The 15290-nt window shown below is 43.6% G+C and overlaps 1 protein-coding gene across 1 annotated transcript in view; it reads right to left on the minus strand.

Moving 5' to 3' along the window:
- The window catches only part of APBB1IP (amyloid beta precursor protein binding family B member 1 interacting protein), a 72277-nt gene that overhangs the window by 17438 nt on the left and 39549 nt on the right, over positions 1 to 15290 (minus strand). Inside the window, exons 4-7 of the mRNA XM_061126107.1 lie at positions 13208 to 13491; positions 11531 to 11608; positions 7023 to 7182; positions 5251 to 5372 (exon numbers count right to left, since the gene is read on the minus strand). Coding sequence (XP_060982090.1) covers positions 5251 to 5372; positions 7023 to 7182; positions 11531 to 11608; positions 13208 to 13491 — 644 coding nt within the window. The remainder of the gene's footprint in view (positions 1 to 5250; positions 5373 to 7022; positions 7183 to 11530; positions 11609 to 13207; positions 13492 to 15290) is intronic.

The following is a 15290-nucleotide window of genomic DNA, read 5'->3' on the forward strand; positions in this document are numbered from 1 at the left end:
CTTGGAAACGCCAAGAACTGGAGGACAGTGGAGCATCCCAGATCCCAGGCCTTTGGTGACCATGTAGGGTCCCTGAGGACTAGAGATTCTGGCTTCTCCAGAGAAGCGTGAAATCTGGACTTTTATCAGTGTGGGCAACCAATTTTAATTTTCTAAAACTACATAAGTCAGTCACAACACAGAGTTCGCTACTTGGCAACTTCCAGGGACAAAGAGAAGCAGAAAGGACATTTCTGGAAAGAGAACCAGCTGAGCAAAGGCAAGGAAGACCACCATTCAGAAGCACTCACGATTTGGAGGGAGCACGTACTACATGGCAGATCCTCAGCCAGGTGCTTTGCAAACATCACCTCCAATCCTAATGACAAAGCTTCGAGGTGACAGTCCCCTCCACTTTACAGGTTAGGAGACTGAAGCTCAGCCAGGTTAAACAGCTAGGGCACTGCAGTGTGAATGAACACCAAAGCTAAGTGTGTCTGACGTGTGGGCTCTTACCACTATACCCACTACCCCTGAAACTGAAGGTCAGTGCAGTTCAAGGGCAGAGAGACTAAACCTACTCTGATTCCAGCAGCTCCTGACCCACGGAGGGGCCAGGGTCCTTGCCTTCCCCAGGATTATCCTTTTGGAACATCTGCTTGTAGACGATGTCAGGCAGAGCCACCACCATAGTTGAAGCATTTAACGACTTACAGGTGGAAACAAGGTTTATAAAACAATGCCTGAAAAAAAATGTATTAAAACTACAATATATAACCCTGGAGGGTAGTGACTAAGCTAAGGAGCCTCCTGAGTCTAGACACAAATGTTTATTTACATGATGGGAGTGTTTCCTCAAGTGTGACCCCCAGAACACCCTAAATCTCTTAAATGCATGTTCCCAGGGCCCCCAACCTACTGAAGTGGAATCTCAGGGGACCTGAGAATCTGCATTCCAGCACACTTCCTGGATGATTTCTACTTACACTGAAGTTTGAGAATAAAGAGGAAGCAAACTGCAAAGCAAACTTTGTAAAATTAGGAGATCTCCTAGAAATAGAATGCGTCACGATGACAAATTGTTAACTTAAATAGAGGTAATAAGTCAGGTACAACTCCTTCCATAAATACTGAATTACTTTTCTATTGTTGTTCAGTCACACAGTCATGTCCGACTCTTTGTGACCCAATGAATTGCAGCACACCAGGCTTCCCTGCCCTTCACTATCTCCCCAAGTTTGCTCAGACTCATGTCCATCAAGTCGGTGATGCCATCCAACCATCTCATCCTCTGTCGTCCCCTTCTCCCCCTGCCCTCAGTCTTTCCCAGCATCAGGATCTTTTCCAGTGAGTCAGCTCTTCTCATCAGGTGGCCAGAGTACTGGAGCTTCAGCTTCAGCATCAGTCCTTCCAGTGAATATTCAAGGTTGATATCCTTGAATTATCTTTTAATGCATTTTTAAAGACAAACTTTTATGTATTATTTGAAAGGACAGCATATTGTGAATTAGTGTGGTTATTCTATAGGGTTTGGAAATTATTCTAATTTTATGTATTTGGCTTGCAGACTGTGACTAATATAATATGGAACGTATACCACCTGCCTGAACTCTATACTAAGGCCTTACTGGTACACTTTTCATTCCACCCTCACAGCAACCCCACAATGTAGGTGTGGTTGCTATTTCACAGATAAGGAAACAGATTAAGTGACTGCCCAAGAACAATTAGGGTCAGAGCTTTGAATTTTTCATAATCTCTCAGTATTAAACTGCTCTAAACACCACAGGAAAGAACCCAGTATGATTGTGTGGATGGACTTAATATCACTGAACTGCACACTAAAAAGTGAATAAAATGCTAAATTCTATGTTATGTTTATTTTACCAAAATTTTAAAAAATGTGATAACTTAGTCCTGACAATGAATACACAGTGTGCTGCTAGCAAGCACACGTGCTTTAGGGCCCTGGGAAAATGTGATAGTGTCTGTGTTGAAAGAAGGCAGAGGAACATGAAGATTGCAGAGCGTGTGCGGATCATCACCATTTGAGAAAAGGAGGGCATGTGTCGCCCTCTGCAGGACAGACAGGGCAAGAGCCTTTCTAAACTATGAAGGGTCTCATTTTATGAGGGTACTGTGAAGCCATTATCTTTTCAGAGACCCCTCTCACTTTTTCAGCTTCTGAATACCCCTTTTCCCTTCCAGGTGGTAGTACTATACTGTGCTTTTGCTTTAATGAAATTCCAAGCTAGAGATCATGCAGGGCAATCCTTAGAGGGACTGATTGCTCTTGGGTGAGAATTTGGAGGGCTCTGTAGCAAGCAGCAGAATTTAACAGTTCATCCATTATCTGGTAGGGACAATCTGAGCTGAAAAATAAAGGAACTTTAAAATGGGAAATGAGACTTTCAGCTGCAGTCCACCCCTCTTTCTCACAGCTTCTGAAAATGCAAACTTTGACAGCAGCAGGGTAGGAAAGAAACAGCAAATCCATTTTTTAAAATCACCTTGTTGGGATAATGAATAAATCAAGCAAACACTTATCAGTCCATGAATAAATATTTCTGAGTACCCTTCACATGTAAAATATCACTGTTTTAAGAATCATTTTATCACACTGAGAAGATAAATGTAAGTAGATGGCTATATATATCTAGAGATGGGGGAACCGTATAAGACTGCACAAATTAAAAATGAGCCAAGTTCTATAGGTTGGCAGGGAGGAAGAAATTACAGTGGGGTGAGATGATCAAGGAAGACTTCACAAAGCAGGTCAAAGTTGTAACTGTGCCTTGGAAGGTGTTCATATTCAGACAGAGGAAAATAAATAAAGAGAGCAGCAGGGCAGGAGGAACAGCATGGACAAAGGCCCGGAGGTGGTTAAACACTGGGGCTCTTTGAAGCAAACTAAACATCCACTGACAGATGAACAGATAAAGAAGGTGTGGAACATAAATACAATGGAATACCACTCAGCCATAAAAAGAATGAGATAATGCCATTTGTAGCAACATGGATGGACCTAGAGATCATCATATTAAGTCAGACGAGAAAGAACTATCATATGATATCATTTATATGTGGAATGTAAAATAATGATACAAATGAACTTATCTACAAAACAGAAATATTAATAGATTCACGGACACAGAAAACCAACTTATGGCTACCAAGGGGATAGTGGGGGCGAGGGGAGAGAGAAAGCAGGAGCCTGGGATTAACATACACACTCTACTATATATAAAAGAAAAACAACAAGGACCTACTGTATAGCTCAGGGAGCTCTACTCAATATCTTATATTAAACTGTAATGGCAAATGATCTGAAAAAGAATATATACGTGTGTGTGTGTATGACCAAATCACTTTCCTGTACATTTGAATCTAACACAAAAGTTATAAATCAACATACTTCAATTAAAAAAATTACTGGGAAAAAAAAAAAATTACTGGGTATCTCTGGGGCCCTGGTGAACAAGCAGCTGATGCAGCCCAGACCATCACCCCAAGTCCTCTCTTCCGTCCTGTGTCAGAATTCACCGATGGGTCAGCTACTGACTGTGCGGTGCCCGCCCGCCGGGATGGCTGGAGTGCATGTCCTTGCCACCTTATGCTCGGTTTGGCCACACGACTTGCTTGGGCCAGCAGAATGTGGGTGGGAGAACAGAATGTGGGTCCATGGGAGCAGAGGGCCTGAGAGGTGGCATGGTGTTTTTCCACGGTCTCTCCGGCACGCTTGCCCTTCACCAGGAGGACAGTTTCACAGGTGGCTGCTGGTCTGAGGACAGTTAGAGGCACGTGGCACTCCCTTGCTCTGACTCACACTGTGGAGCCGGGGACAGAGGACCTGATGACCTGCCGGCCCTAGGAGAGAGGAAATACCTGCTGCTGGAAGCCACTGGGATCCTCAGGTTGTGTTCACGCCTCCACCCCTGACTGATACACAGGCCCACGCTGGCCAGTCAGGGGCTCTGGGCACTGAAGTCAAGAGATGATTTTGTTTTAAAGGAGAAGCCCCTCCCAGGGACTTCCCTGGTGCTCGAGAGGTTAAGATTCCACCCTTCCAAAGCAGGAGGCCCGGGTTTGATCCCTGGTCAGGGATAGTGCATATGCCTCAACAAAAAGCCTGCATGCCACAACTAAAGATCTTGCTGCAACTAAGATCCTTAGTGCTGCAACTAAGGCCGAGTGTAGCCAAATAAGTAAAACCAATCAACAAAAAATAAAATAAAAGCCCCTTCTGGAGGTTGTAAATGGGATGCCTGTATGACTTTCCTTCCAGCTGGGCCTGGTCTCGGATGGTCAGAGATGAACCTTGGCAGGAGAGGGAGGTTGGAAAGGAGGGCAGAGACCATGAGGTCATTTTCCCCCATGGTGGCTGGTGCCCTTCTGCACCCAAGGGGAAGCATGCCACTGTGGTTCCATCCATGCAACTAAATAAACTACCACCACTACCAAATTTCGGTTAAGCAACAGAACAGTGGAACAAAAATTGCCTGAAGTGTCAATAGTGATGATCACTGAACTGTGGGAATACTTAAATTTCCTTTCTTCTACTTTTCAGTTTTTTTCCAATAAATTGATATTAATTTTGAAGTCAGAGACATAAAAGATGTTTATAAAAAGAAATGAACAGCAAGACAGCAAACAGGTGACCTTAATTTGTTTTCACCATACGTTCTCTGAAAAAAGACATTCTTCGGGGCTCCAGGCAAGAAGGTCGGCTAACGTTAATACCAAGGTGGGTCACCCTCTCCAGACACAGACCCCAGGCCTCACACTTCTTATTTTGGTTTCGGGCCCCACTGGTCTTCGCACAGTGGGGGCTACACATTAGCACAGCTGGGAAAACAAAACTCTTTGGGTTACAGCTGAGGTTCCTGTGTTCATCTGAACACCTGGCACTTTTTTAGGATGAGCAGACCACTCTGTGACCACAGTTAACTGGGAAGAGGAACTTTCCCAACGCCAACTGGCCTGAGAAACTGAGAGAGACTCAGCTGCTTCGTCAACAAAGTTGCTTTAATTAGGACAGTAAGGTTCTACTCTCCCAACCACTTTACCCAAAAGAGACAGGACCACGTGGGCATGAGGGGCCCCTGTCCTGACCCCTAAGCATTGAGTTCATATTTCTTTGAAAGGAATACATTTGTGATATTTTGTGAGATAATGAATAATGTGAAATTTTGTGAGATATCTTGTGAGGACACAAGTTGACATTACAGAATGGATATTTTATATGGTTTAACAATATATAAATTATCTTACCTGGGGGTTTTTAAATACAGCATATTTTTCCTCTTTCTCCAAAAACAACAGTTTATTTTCTGTGTCTCTTGTCCAGTCTGATAAGATTTCAACAACATTTTCATGGTCTTCAAAAAACCTTTCTGATGTAACAAGAGAAAGCATTTTTTCAGACCCAAGACATCGGGGTTTCCAACACAGAAATAAGTTGGTACTGAGCTAACACAATGTTTCCTACTTCTCATTGATTTTAGAAATTCCTAATTCTTACATGATGTCATACTGTAACATCCCTGTTATGTCTATTCTTCAGTCTCAGATCTTCAACTTACTTCCCATAAAAAACATGGCAGATGAACCTACAATATAGTGGTAGTGCTCAGCCATTGCTCTTTTTTTGTATTTGGGCTTTTCACTACTTTAAATAGCCCTCCACCCTGGAAGGAGGACAAGTAGGCAGTAATTGGGTAAATAACTTTGAATGAAATTGTGAGATAACTAATAAGCACTTATACAAAGGTCCTCAACCTTTCTGGCATCAGGGACCAGTTTCATGGAAGACAATTTTTCCACCGACCGGGGATGGGAGATGGTTTCAGGATGATTCAAGGGCATTACATTTATTGTGCACTTTATTTCTATTATTATTATTATTATTACGTCAGCTCCACCTCAGATCATCAGGAATTAGATCCTAGAGGTTGTGGGCCCCACAAAACATTGCTCCCTAAACACATATGAAATACATATAAAACACAAAGTATTATATGAATATCAAAACCAACCCTAAACCTTCCTTTCTGTCTTCTCTCTATTTGACTCTAAGAATTGAAGAAAACTTGGAGGATTATTTTCTTGTAGATCATTTCCTCCAGTAAGACATATACCTAAAGCTTCTAAAACAGGCAATCTTGTATCCCAACCATTCTGTATCCCAGCTCTCCCGGGAGACAATTGTTTTGTGAGTGGATTAAAAATGAGAAGTAACAGAATCTTTCTTTAACTGCTTTTAGTTCATCAACTTCTATCAACTGTCCTTTGCTCTTCGGGGCTGAGCCTCTTCCACTAGACAAAGTATCAGATACTAAGTGAGTGAGGCGTGGAGAAGAGAAGTGGACAGTGACGTGAGGCCCATGGCAGAGTTACCCAAGAGCAGGGGTCAGCAACTCCTGGGCCACAGACCGGTATCGGTCCGTGGCCTGTTAGGAACCCCAGCTGAGCGGCAGGAGGTGAGCGGCGGGCGAGTGAGTGAAGCAGCTTCATCTGTATTTACAGCTGCTCCCCATCGCTCGTATTGCTGCCAGAGATCCACCTTCTCCTGTTCAATGAACTCAGTAAATGTAACATGCTTGAAACATCCCAACTCTACCCCTGACCAGGTCTGTGGGGAAACAGAGTTGCATGAAACTGGCCCCTGGTATCAAAAAGGTGTGGGATGACTGCCTTAGAGTTTAAAGAAGCAAACTTTAAAGAGACACTGGCTGGTCCGTACCCAGGCCCATCTGTTCAGCTGGCTAAGCAGTAAGAAGTATCATCTTGTCACTCACTCTCCTTTTGGATCTGCTAGAGAAGTAGCTGCAATAATGCACACACTCCCCCGGGTCTGGCCACCTGCTTCCATCTGAGTCTTCACCACACATCAAGCCAAGAGACAAGCACTGAATCTGACATAAGGCAAGTGATGGATGGGGAGGTCTTCACAGCCTTGAACAAAACTCTTCTTCGTAATTAGATCAAAACCCATAATATAATAAAGCAAACCACAGGTTTCTGCCATTAGGACTGGGACTTACCAATTTGTAGTTCTGGATATATTTCATAAAGACACCAATCCACGTTACAGTCACAGTGGGTTTTCTCAAAAAGGTTGTCGAGAACGTCTCGGGCTAACTGCCGTTCATCCACCATCAGTGACTTCGAGCTGTTATCATTCATGTGTATCTTGACAACGAGCTGAGGATAAAGCCACAGGACAGCCAGTAAATTCCAGCAACTGGAGAAGGCCACTGAGAAAGGTTCAGGTTTCACCTGCTATTGCTTCTGCATATTTAGGTAAGAAGGTATCCCACAGACTCTTCATGTGCCAAGCATTTGTTTAAGGTGCAGGAATACAGACAGGTGCTAGAGAAACCAATTCACAAAAACAGAAATCATACACAATAAGCAAAGTGCTTGCCCTGTGGTCAGAGACTCTGCATTCTGATGAGGGAGATACTGACTCTCTGTAACCCCATGGACTGTTGCCCATCAGGCTCCTCTGTCCATGGAATTCTCCAGACAAGAATACTGGGGTGGGTTGCCATGCCCTTCTCCAGGGAATCTTCCCGACCCAAGGACTGAACCTGGGTCTCCTGCATTGCAGGCAGATTCTTTACCGTCTGAGCCACCAAGGAAGCCCACCAAAATCACTGGTCCTCCCTAATTCAGAGTCCATCTCTGCCACATGGGACTGTCTTTCCCGTTCCAGACCATCCCCATCCAACCTCCAGCCTGCAGTGCTTGAAGCTACTCCACACACCGCCAGCAGAGAATTCCCGAAGCAACATTGTCACCCAGAGCCCCCAAACACTCTTGCTTAAATCTCTATTCTTGCTTGAAAAGAGAAGTGTGAGATAGAGACAAGTTCTGCCTATTGTTTGTCTAAGGTTGGTCCTGGTTACTCACATAGGAAGCGTGTCATTATTTAAAAAGTATTAGGACTTCGCTGCTGGGCCAGTGGCTGGGACTCCACGCTCCCGATGCATGGGGCACAGGTTTGATCCCTGGTTGGGGAACCAGATCCCATGTGCCACAACAGGAGTTCTCACGCCACAGCTAAAGATGCCCTCATGCCTCAACAAAGACTGAAGATCCTGTGTGTGGCAACTAACATCCAGTGCAGCCAAATAAATACTTTTTAAAAATAAATAAATAAAAAGTATTTAGACGGAATGGGAAAAAAAAAAAAGTATTTAGACGGAATGGAAAAAGAAGTCATACAATTGGCAACATTTCTTCCTCCCCTTAAAGTCTGGGCCATATTCTGAGCAGCGGGCAAACTGCCTCGCTGGACCCTCTCTCACCGTGGGATCCTGAAGACACTGCAGTGGATGGTGAAGGGCACACACAGTTCCTGCGGACTGCTGTGCAGAGTGACGGAGAGCAACCAAGGGTGTGGGTGGTGATAAGAATCTGGGTGAGGAGCAGGCAAGGACCACGTGTCAAACACTCCCTAGTATCTTCCCTTCCCCCAGTTGCACTCTTGAGACTCAAATGCAAACACTGGGGCAGTAAAGTACATTTCCTCCTCCTGAGTCCATTCCAATTAGGCTTTTATTCCAGGCGTGGCCAAAGAATACTTTCTTTCCTTTGAAACCTGAAGCCCAGACACTTCTAGTTGGACACTTTGTTTTTGTTGTGTGTTCATCTTTTGATGTATTTAACACAACAGGCTCAAGTAATACCACAGTGTCAAAGACATTCATCTGGGGATTTTCCTGGCAGTTCAGTGCTTAAGACTCCACCCTTCCACTGCAGGGTACCAGGGTTCAATCCCTGGTCGGCGAAGTAAGATCGCATATGGCATACCACATGGCCAAAAAACCCAACAAAAACATCATCTGACCTAAGAAATCACGCTTGGAGGGGTGCATGGAAAAACAGAAATTCCTCAAATATCAGCATGACCATGGCTTATTTTCCATAGAAGGCATACCCATTGCTCTCTGCTGAGGATTATTGCTATAAAGTAGCTACGGGTCCTAAGAAACCCTACCAATGTTAGGATTTAGAGGACAATGTTCCCGATGGGAAAATCAATGACTTTTGACCACATTTTTTCTTGCTTAGGAATTCTTGAGAAAATAAAACATAGTTTGGTGTTATCTTTTGTTTTTAAAGAGAGAAAAAAAAAAAGCAAACCGCATAGTTTGACAATGATGCAATAATGGAAAGGGCTGGGTTTTGGTTTTTCTTTTGGCAGAAACTGCAAACTAAATTTAACCCACATGTAGTTACGAATGTCCACAATTATGAAACTTAGGGAAAACAACAAGAGAAGGCAGGTGACGTTGAGCAAGAAGAAGCCACGTTGACTCTTCTTCACAGCTTTCTTCCCGTTTCCAAGCTAAAGGGTAGCTCTATACCACCACATGACACCCTAAAGCACGGTTACGTGATGCAGCAAGCTGAGTACTTTTCACATCAATCAGTTTAGTTCAGTCGCTCAGTCATGTCTGACTCCTTGCGACCCCATTTCACGTCAATACCATATGATATAGGGCAAAATGATTCCAGAATGAAAAGACTTCCCCTTTCTAATCCATTGTAGTAAAGACCATGGGATTTTCCAGGCAAGTTTACTGGAGTGGGCTGCCATCTTCTCCTCCAGGGGATCTTTCCCACCCAGGGATCAAAGTGACACCTCTTGCTTCTCCTGCATTGGTAGGCCGATTCTTTACCACAAAGAAACAAATACAGTCAGTGAGTGAGCCTGATACTCTTTCCAGTTCTAAAAACTTTGCACCACAAACCAGGTACGTCATTCATCATCCAAAAAGATGACAACACCCAGCAGAATATTTGAGGACAGAGTACTTCAGGTCAACTTGATTTCCAGCCTTTATAAAACATGCTGTAGATTATGTGTTAGTAGACCTTATTTATTAACAGATGAGTATGATTCAGTTATTTTTTTAAGTTATCTGTGCCACACAGCTTTTTATTTTTAGAAATAAGTCTCGAGTACCTCAAGTCAGAAAATATATACACCTAGGCTTCTTAATTTTCTTTTCTCTCCCCCCGATCAGAGCAGCTTCTGTTTCACATACACTTTGTTGACTAGAGGCAGGTGGTGCTTTGGCTGCTGCTACAATTCACCTCAACTGAATTATGACAACCTTCTCTGGCTTCCGGTCTCCAGTGGGAAATACCGCTCACTTGTCCCTGTCCTCTTCATCTCCAGTTAAGCACACGAAGGAGACTGGTTTTAGAAACATCACAGTCCATCCACAGGTACAAGACTATGGACCAGCTGCCGGAGGTGCAGGCGGGCAGGAGGCCAATATGTTAGAAGCCTGTGGAACCTTTCTTTGGATCGCTTCTACTTCTCTGCAATGGATGGCAGCATCATGAGGAAGAGGGAGGAGGTACTGGAGGTTTTCAGGGGGAGGACAAGGTGGAAGCAGTTCTCTGGGTTCGTGAGACAGAGACTGGAGTGGGGAGCTCCGGCAGCACTGAGGGCCCGGGCTGAGCAGGAGGAGAGCTGGATTTAACCAGGGATTCACAGAGTATGAGGCAGGGAAGGAAATGGCCCTCTCAGATGCATCAGCTCAGTAACCGACCACAGAATGTAATTATACACAGAGAATAGGAAGGAAAATAGTAAGAAGGTGCATGCGTGCTTGAAATGAAAGGAACCAGGCTGATCTGGAAACTCACAGATGAACCTTGACTGTCTGGATCCTGGGGAAATGAAGGAATATTTATTAAACATCAATCAGCATGTGTTGAACTCCTTCATTCAAAGAACCATGAGAGGGGCTGCAGGAACATAAAGTCGAACACCCTCTATGAAAAGAGTAATTCACTCAACTGTAAGTAAAAAGCTCTTAATGAGTCTCAGTAATGGCGTATGCCTCACGGGTCGAGGTGAAACTGTTTATCCTTCCCTTAATTTACCAAATTAACTATTATTAAAACTTTATTATTAGGCAGATGCTTTTATTGAGGTTAAATATGTCTGTTTCTGATACAATATAATAAATGTGTCTCTGGAAAAGGCTACGGAAAATGCACAATAAATTACACGCTTATTGGGACCACAGGGTTGGGGCAGGTCACTCAAAACCTACACAACTTTGAACACACAGCAACAGTCAGAAGAACATTTGGAACTGCAGGGGAGAACTCAGACACCCAGGGCAGGCTAGGGGTTGCACCAGGGGGTATATGACATGCACAAAAGCAACTGTGGAAATGAGGTGATGCCAGTGGAAGCTGAACTCTAACCAAATTGAGGTGGGCCCAGAAGAGGATGCCACCTGCTATTACCCAAGAGGGAGCAGAACCCAGAGGGCATCCTCAGGGGAGCGAGCCCTGGTGGCAGAAACCTGGAAACTTCCACACTGACACTAACATAGGTTCCCTATTTATCAATCCCAAATGAGCAATTGGTGTCATGGAAAGAATAATTTATCTTTGTCCTTAAGTCAAAAAAAAATACAACTCATTGGAAAGTCCCACTTGAATGTAAACTGTACACCCTTAAGTGTATGAAGAAGCTGTTAATTTGACGGCCCCATGCAAGTGATTCATAGTTTACCTTCTTGACCTTGGCCTCCTTCAGTTTTTCCAATGCCAGTTTTATTTTATCAGCCTTGGCTTGAGCTTCTTCTTCTTCCTGTAAAATGTAAGACGTCAACACAGTCCATTAATCACACTAGCGAGTAAGTATTCCCACCACTGCTAGTGTCTTAGCCACTTTGTGTTGATAAAAGGCTGTACTGGTACTTGCGTAGCTGTCCAGTGGTTAAGACTCATCATGCCGTACAACTTAAACTTGAATAGTCGTGCTTGCGCTCAGCTGCTAAGTCGTGTCTGACTCTTTGTGATCCCAAGGACTGTAGCCTGCCAGGCTCCTCTGTCCATGGGATTTCCCAGGCAAGAACACTGGAGTGGGCTGCCATGTCCTTCAGGGAATATTCCCAACCCAGGGATCGAACCTGCATCTCCTGCATTGGCAGCTGGATTCTTTACCACCGAGCCACCAGGGAAGTCTTACGTTACTGCATAGGTGCATGCTAAGTCTCTTCAGTCATGTCCAACTCTTTACGACCCTATGGACTGTAGCCCACCAGGCTCCGTTGTCCATGGGATTCTCCAGGCAAGAATACTGGAGTGGGTTGCCTTGCCCTCCTCCAGGGGATCTTCCCAACCCAGGGACGGAACCCATGTCTCCTGCGGCTCCTGACTTGCAGGTAGATTCTTTACTGCAGAGCCACTGGGGAAGCCCTATGTTACTGCATCTTGCTGTAAATAATATAAATGTACAAAATTCTCTCTGAAAAGTTTTTTGGACTCAACCAGGCCCTTTGAAACTTCTGTAATATTATACGTCAATTATATCTCAATAAACTGGAGGAAAAAAGAGCCTCTGTTCTAAATGGATCACCAATTCTCAAATAATTTTTATACAATAATCACACAATACAGCAATGAGTAGTATTTGATATTTGTTTATATTTCATATATATTCATCCAAAAGATACTGTAGGGATTTTCAGGGTTACTAGTGTTGTATTTATAAGTACTGATCAGCATACAGTACAATAAATGTGACAGCCACAGGAAATAGAGCTAGGTTATTCCTCTAAAATATTTTAAAAGTGGCTTACCCTAGCAAAATCCTTAAAGCACCCTTTTTGCATTGATGAGGGACATAAATTGACATCCCAAATAATGACAATATGAACTCCCCAGAAATCTATTAATATCAAACACTTATCACCTGCTTGCCCATAACACCCCTTCCAACTTTGACCTTAAAAGTGATATCTTTGCCAATGAACAAGGCTGTCAAATTCAGCAAAATTCCATTTAGTTCAATCTAGAAACATGTAAGGAATGCCTTCTATTCTTTATGTACTGGGCGAGGACCAGGGACACAGCAATGTGTAAATCATTTCCATAGCTCATACCAAGTTAATCACATATGACCCCCAAAGTTTGAGTAGTATCAGGAAAAGCCACATACAAATGTAGACTTTAGCCAAACTGTAGTAATTCCTGAATATGGCTGTAATAAGTTCCTTATGCTCACCAACGTGTCCTTTCACGGGCATTTTATGTCTGACTTTGCAATGAACATATCTGGAATCCTTGTTTTTTTTTTTGAATCTTAGAGCTCTGGGCATACAAATTTATGAATGGAACTGTCACTCTGAAGAAAGTCAGAGATCATGGGTGGCAGAGGTCCAGAGTCCTGACCCCACGGACTTACCTGAGAGATGGGTTCTGGAGGGGGTGGTGGCAGCGGAAGGTCTAACACAGGATCAGCTGGTGGCGGTGGTAAGTCATCAAACTGACTCGTTGCAGCAACACGTGCTCCGTAACCAGGAGAGGCTGCACCATGGACACTTGGCACATACACGGCTGCTGAGTGAGGCTGTTTCTGAGGGGACTCTTTCTGAGCCTGGATTGTCCTCTGCTCAGCTTCACTTATGTCTGCTACCAGATCTGCCATGAGAGCATCTAAATCTTGGTCTTCCAGTGCATTTAAGGACTCTGATAGGGAAAATCACATTCATGAACAAGATAATGATGTGTACCTGGAAAAACTAAATCAAAGTCATTTTAAAGAGTCAGCTTTTCTGTAAAGCAATTACCCTTCAATTAAAAAATAAATCAATTTTTAAAAAAAGAGTAAGTCTGAGTATAGGTTGCCAGGGGCTGGGGTTGGGGAAATAGGATGAGGTTGGTGAAAGAATATGAACTTTTATAAGGCAAATAAGGTCTGAGGATCTAAGTATACCATGATGACTCTAGTTGCTAACACTGTATAGTATAATTGAAATCTGCTGAAAGAGTAGAACTTAAACGTTCTCACTAAAAAAAGAAGTAAATATGTGAGGTGATGGATAGGTTAACTATCATGATGGGGGCAATCTTTTCACAATGTATATGCACACCAAATCTGCATGTTGTACACTTTAGGTATCATACAGTTTTATTCATCAATTAAACCTCAATAAAGCTAAAAATATCCTTTCCTTCCAAAAAAAGAAATGAAAGGGAGGCAAATGCCTTCCCTACATTGAGCATCCTCACAGGCCACCTATAAAGTCAAATCCAAATGCTGATTGGAGGAATTCTTGTGCATTCTGGTGCAAGATCTTAGAGTTTTACAAAGTAGGGGATGGGAGAGGCTGGAAACAGATGGAAGGTTCTCCCAGGTCTTTGGACAATGGCAAACAGAGCAACACGAATGAATATACTTGGAAGAGAGTCGGTCTCCACCAACTGGGATTTATTTAATATGCCTTGAGATTTGGGGTGAGGATAGAGTTTCTGTGGGCACACCATCCAATTATAGTAACTCTCACATCTCAAAAAGAGCAACTAATGACAAACAGCAGGAAACAAAGCACAAAGGGCATTAAGGAGTGAAAAAAATGTTTTTGAAAAATTGGGATTAACTGGTAAAGACTTCATAAGACAGTGAGCTGGAAGTTAATTCTCTCTTTTTTTTTAGAATTTTCTCTTGTTTTCAAGACTTTCTATACATTAATACTAGTAGTTAAGTACTGTTTTGTTTTTTTGACTGTGCCACACGGCTTGTGGGATCTTGGTTCCCTGACCAGGGATCAAACCTGGGCCTACTGCACTGGGAGCATGGAGGAATCTTAACCACTCCACCACCAGGGAGGTCCTGGGAGTTAACTCTTAAAGGAAAGGGCAGACCCGGATTTTCAGATTGAGGGTGAGGGAGGATGGTTTCGCTGGAATTTCTTCCACATGTGAGATTACTGTGGTGATCAGACATGGGATACTGAAAACTAACGAGACCACGTGCATCCAGGGAGCCTTGGCTGTGAATCGAGCTGGGACAGCACTTGGCTGATCAGGCAGTCACCGGATGGTGAGTGTGATGAACAAAGGCTGAGCAGGGTGGAAGTGATGATGAGGAAGAGAAATCTAGCTGCTGTGTGCAACGTGAACAAGATTGAGGAAATGGGAATGGGGGAAATACAGCCTTCTCAGGAACAAAGGAGCAGAAAGCATGGGGAAATCATTTACTGCCAAATGTCATGAGCACAAACACCATGTAGCATATTATTACATTAATGCTAATGGTTCAACCCTGAATATTCATTGGAAGGACTGTTGCTGCAGCTGAAGCTCTGATACCTTGGCCACCTGATGCAAAGAGCTGACTCATTGGAAAAGACTCTGATGCTGGAAAAGATTGAAGGGAAAAGGAAAAGCGGGCGGCAGAGGATGAGATGGTTAGATCTCATGGACACCAACCCGATGGACATGAATTTGAGCAAACTCCAGGTGATAGTGGAAAACTGAGGAGCCTG

This window comes from Dama dama, chromosome 23 (assembly GCF_033118175.1).
Source record: "Dama dama isolate Ldn47 chromosome 23, ASM3311817v1, whole genome shotgun sequence".
NCBI classification, from domain to species: Eukaryota; Metazoa; Chordata; class Mammalia; order Artiodactyla; family Cervidae; genus Dama; species Dama dama.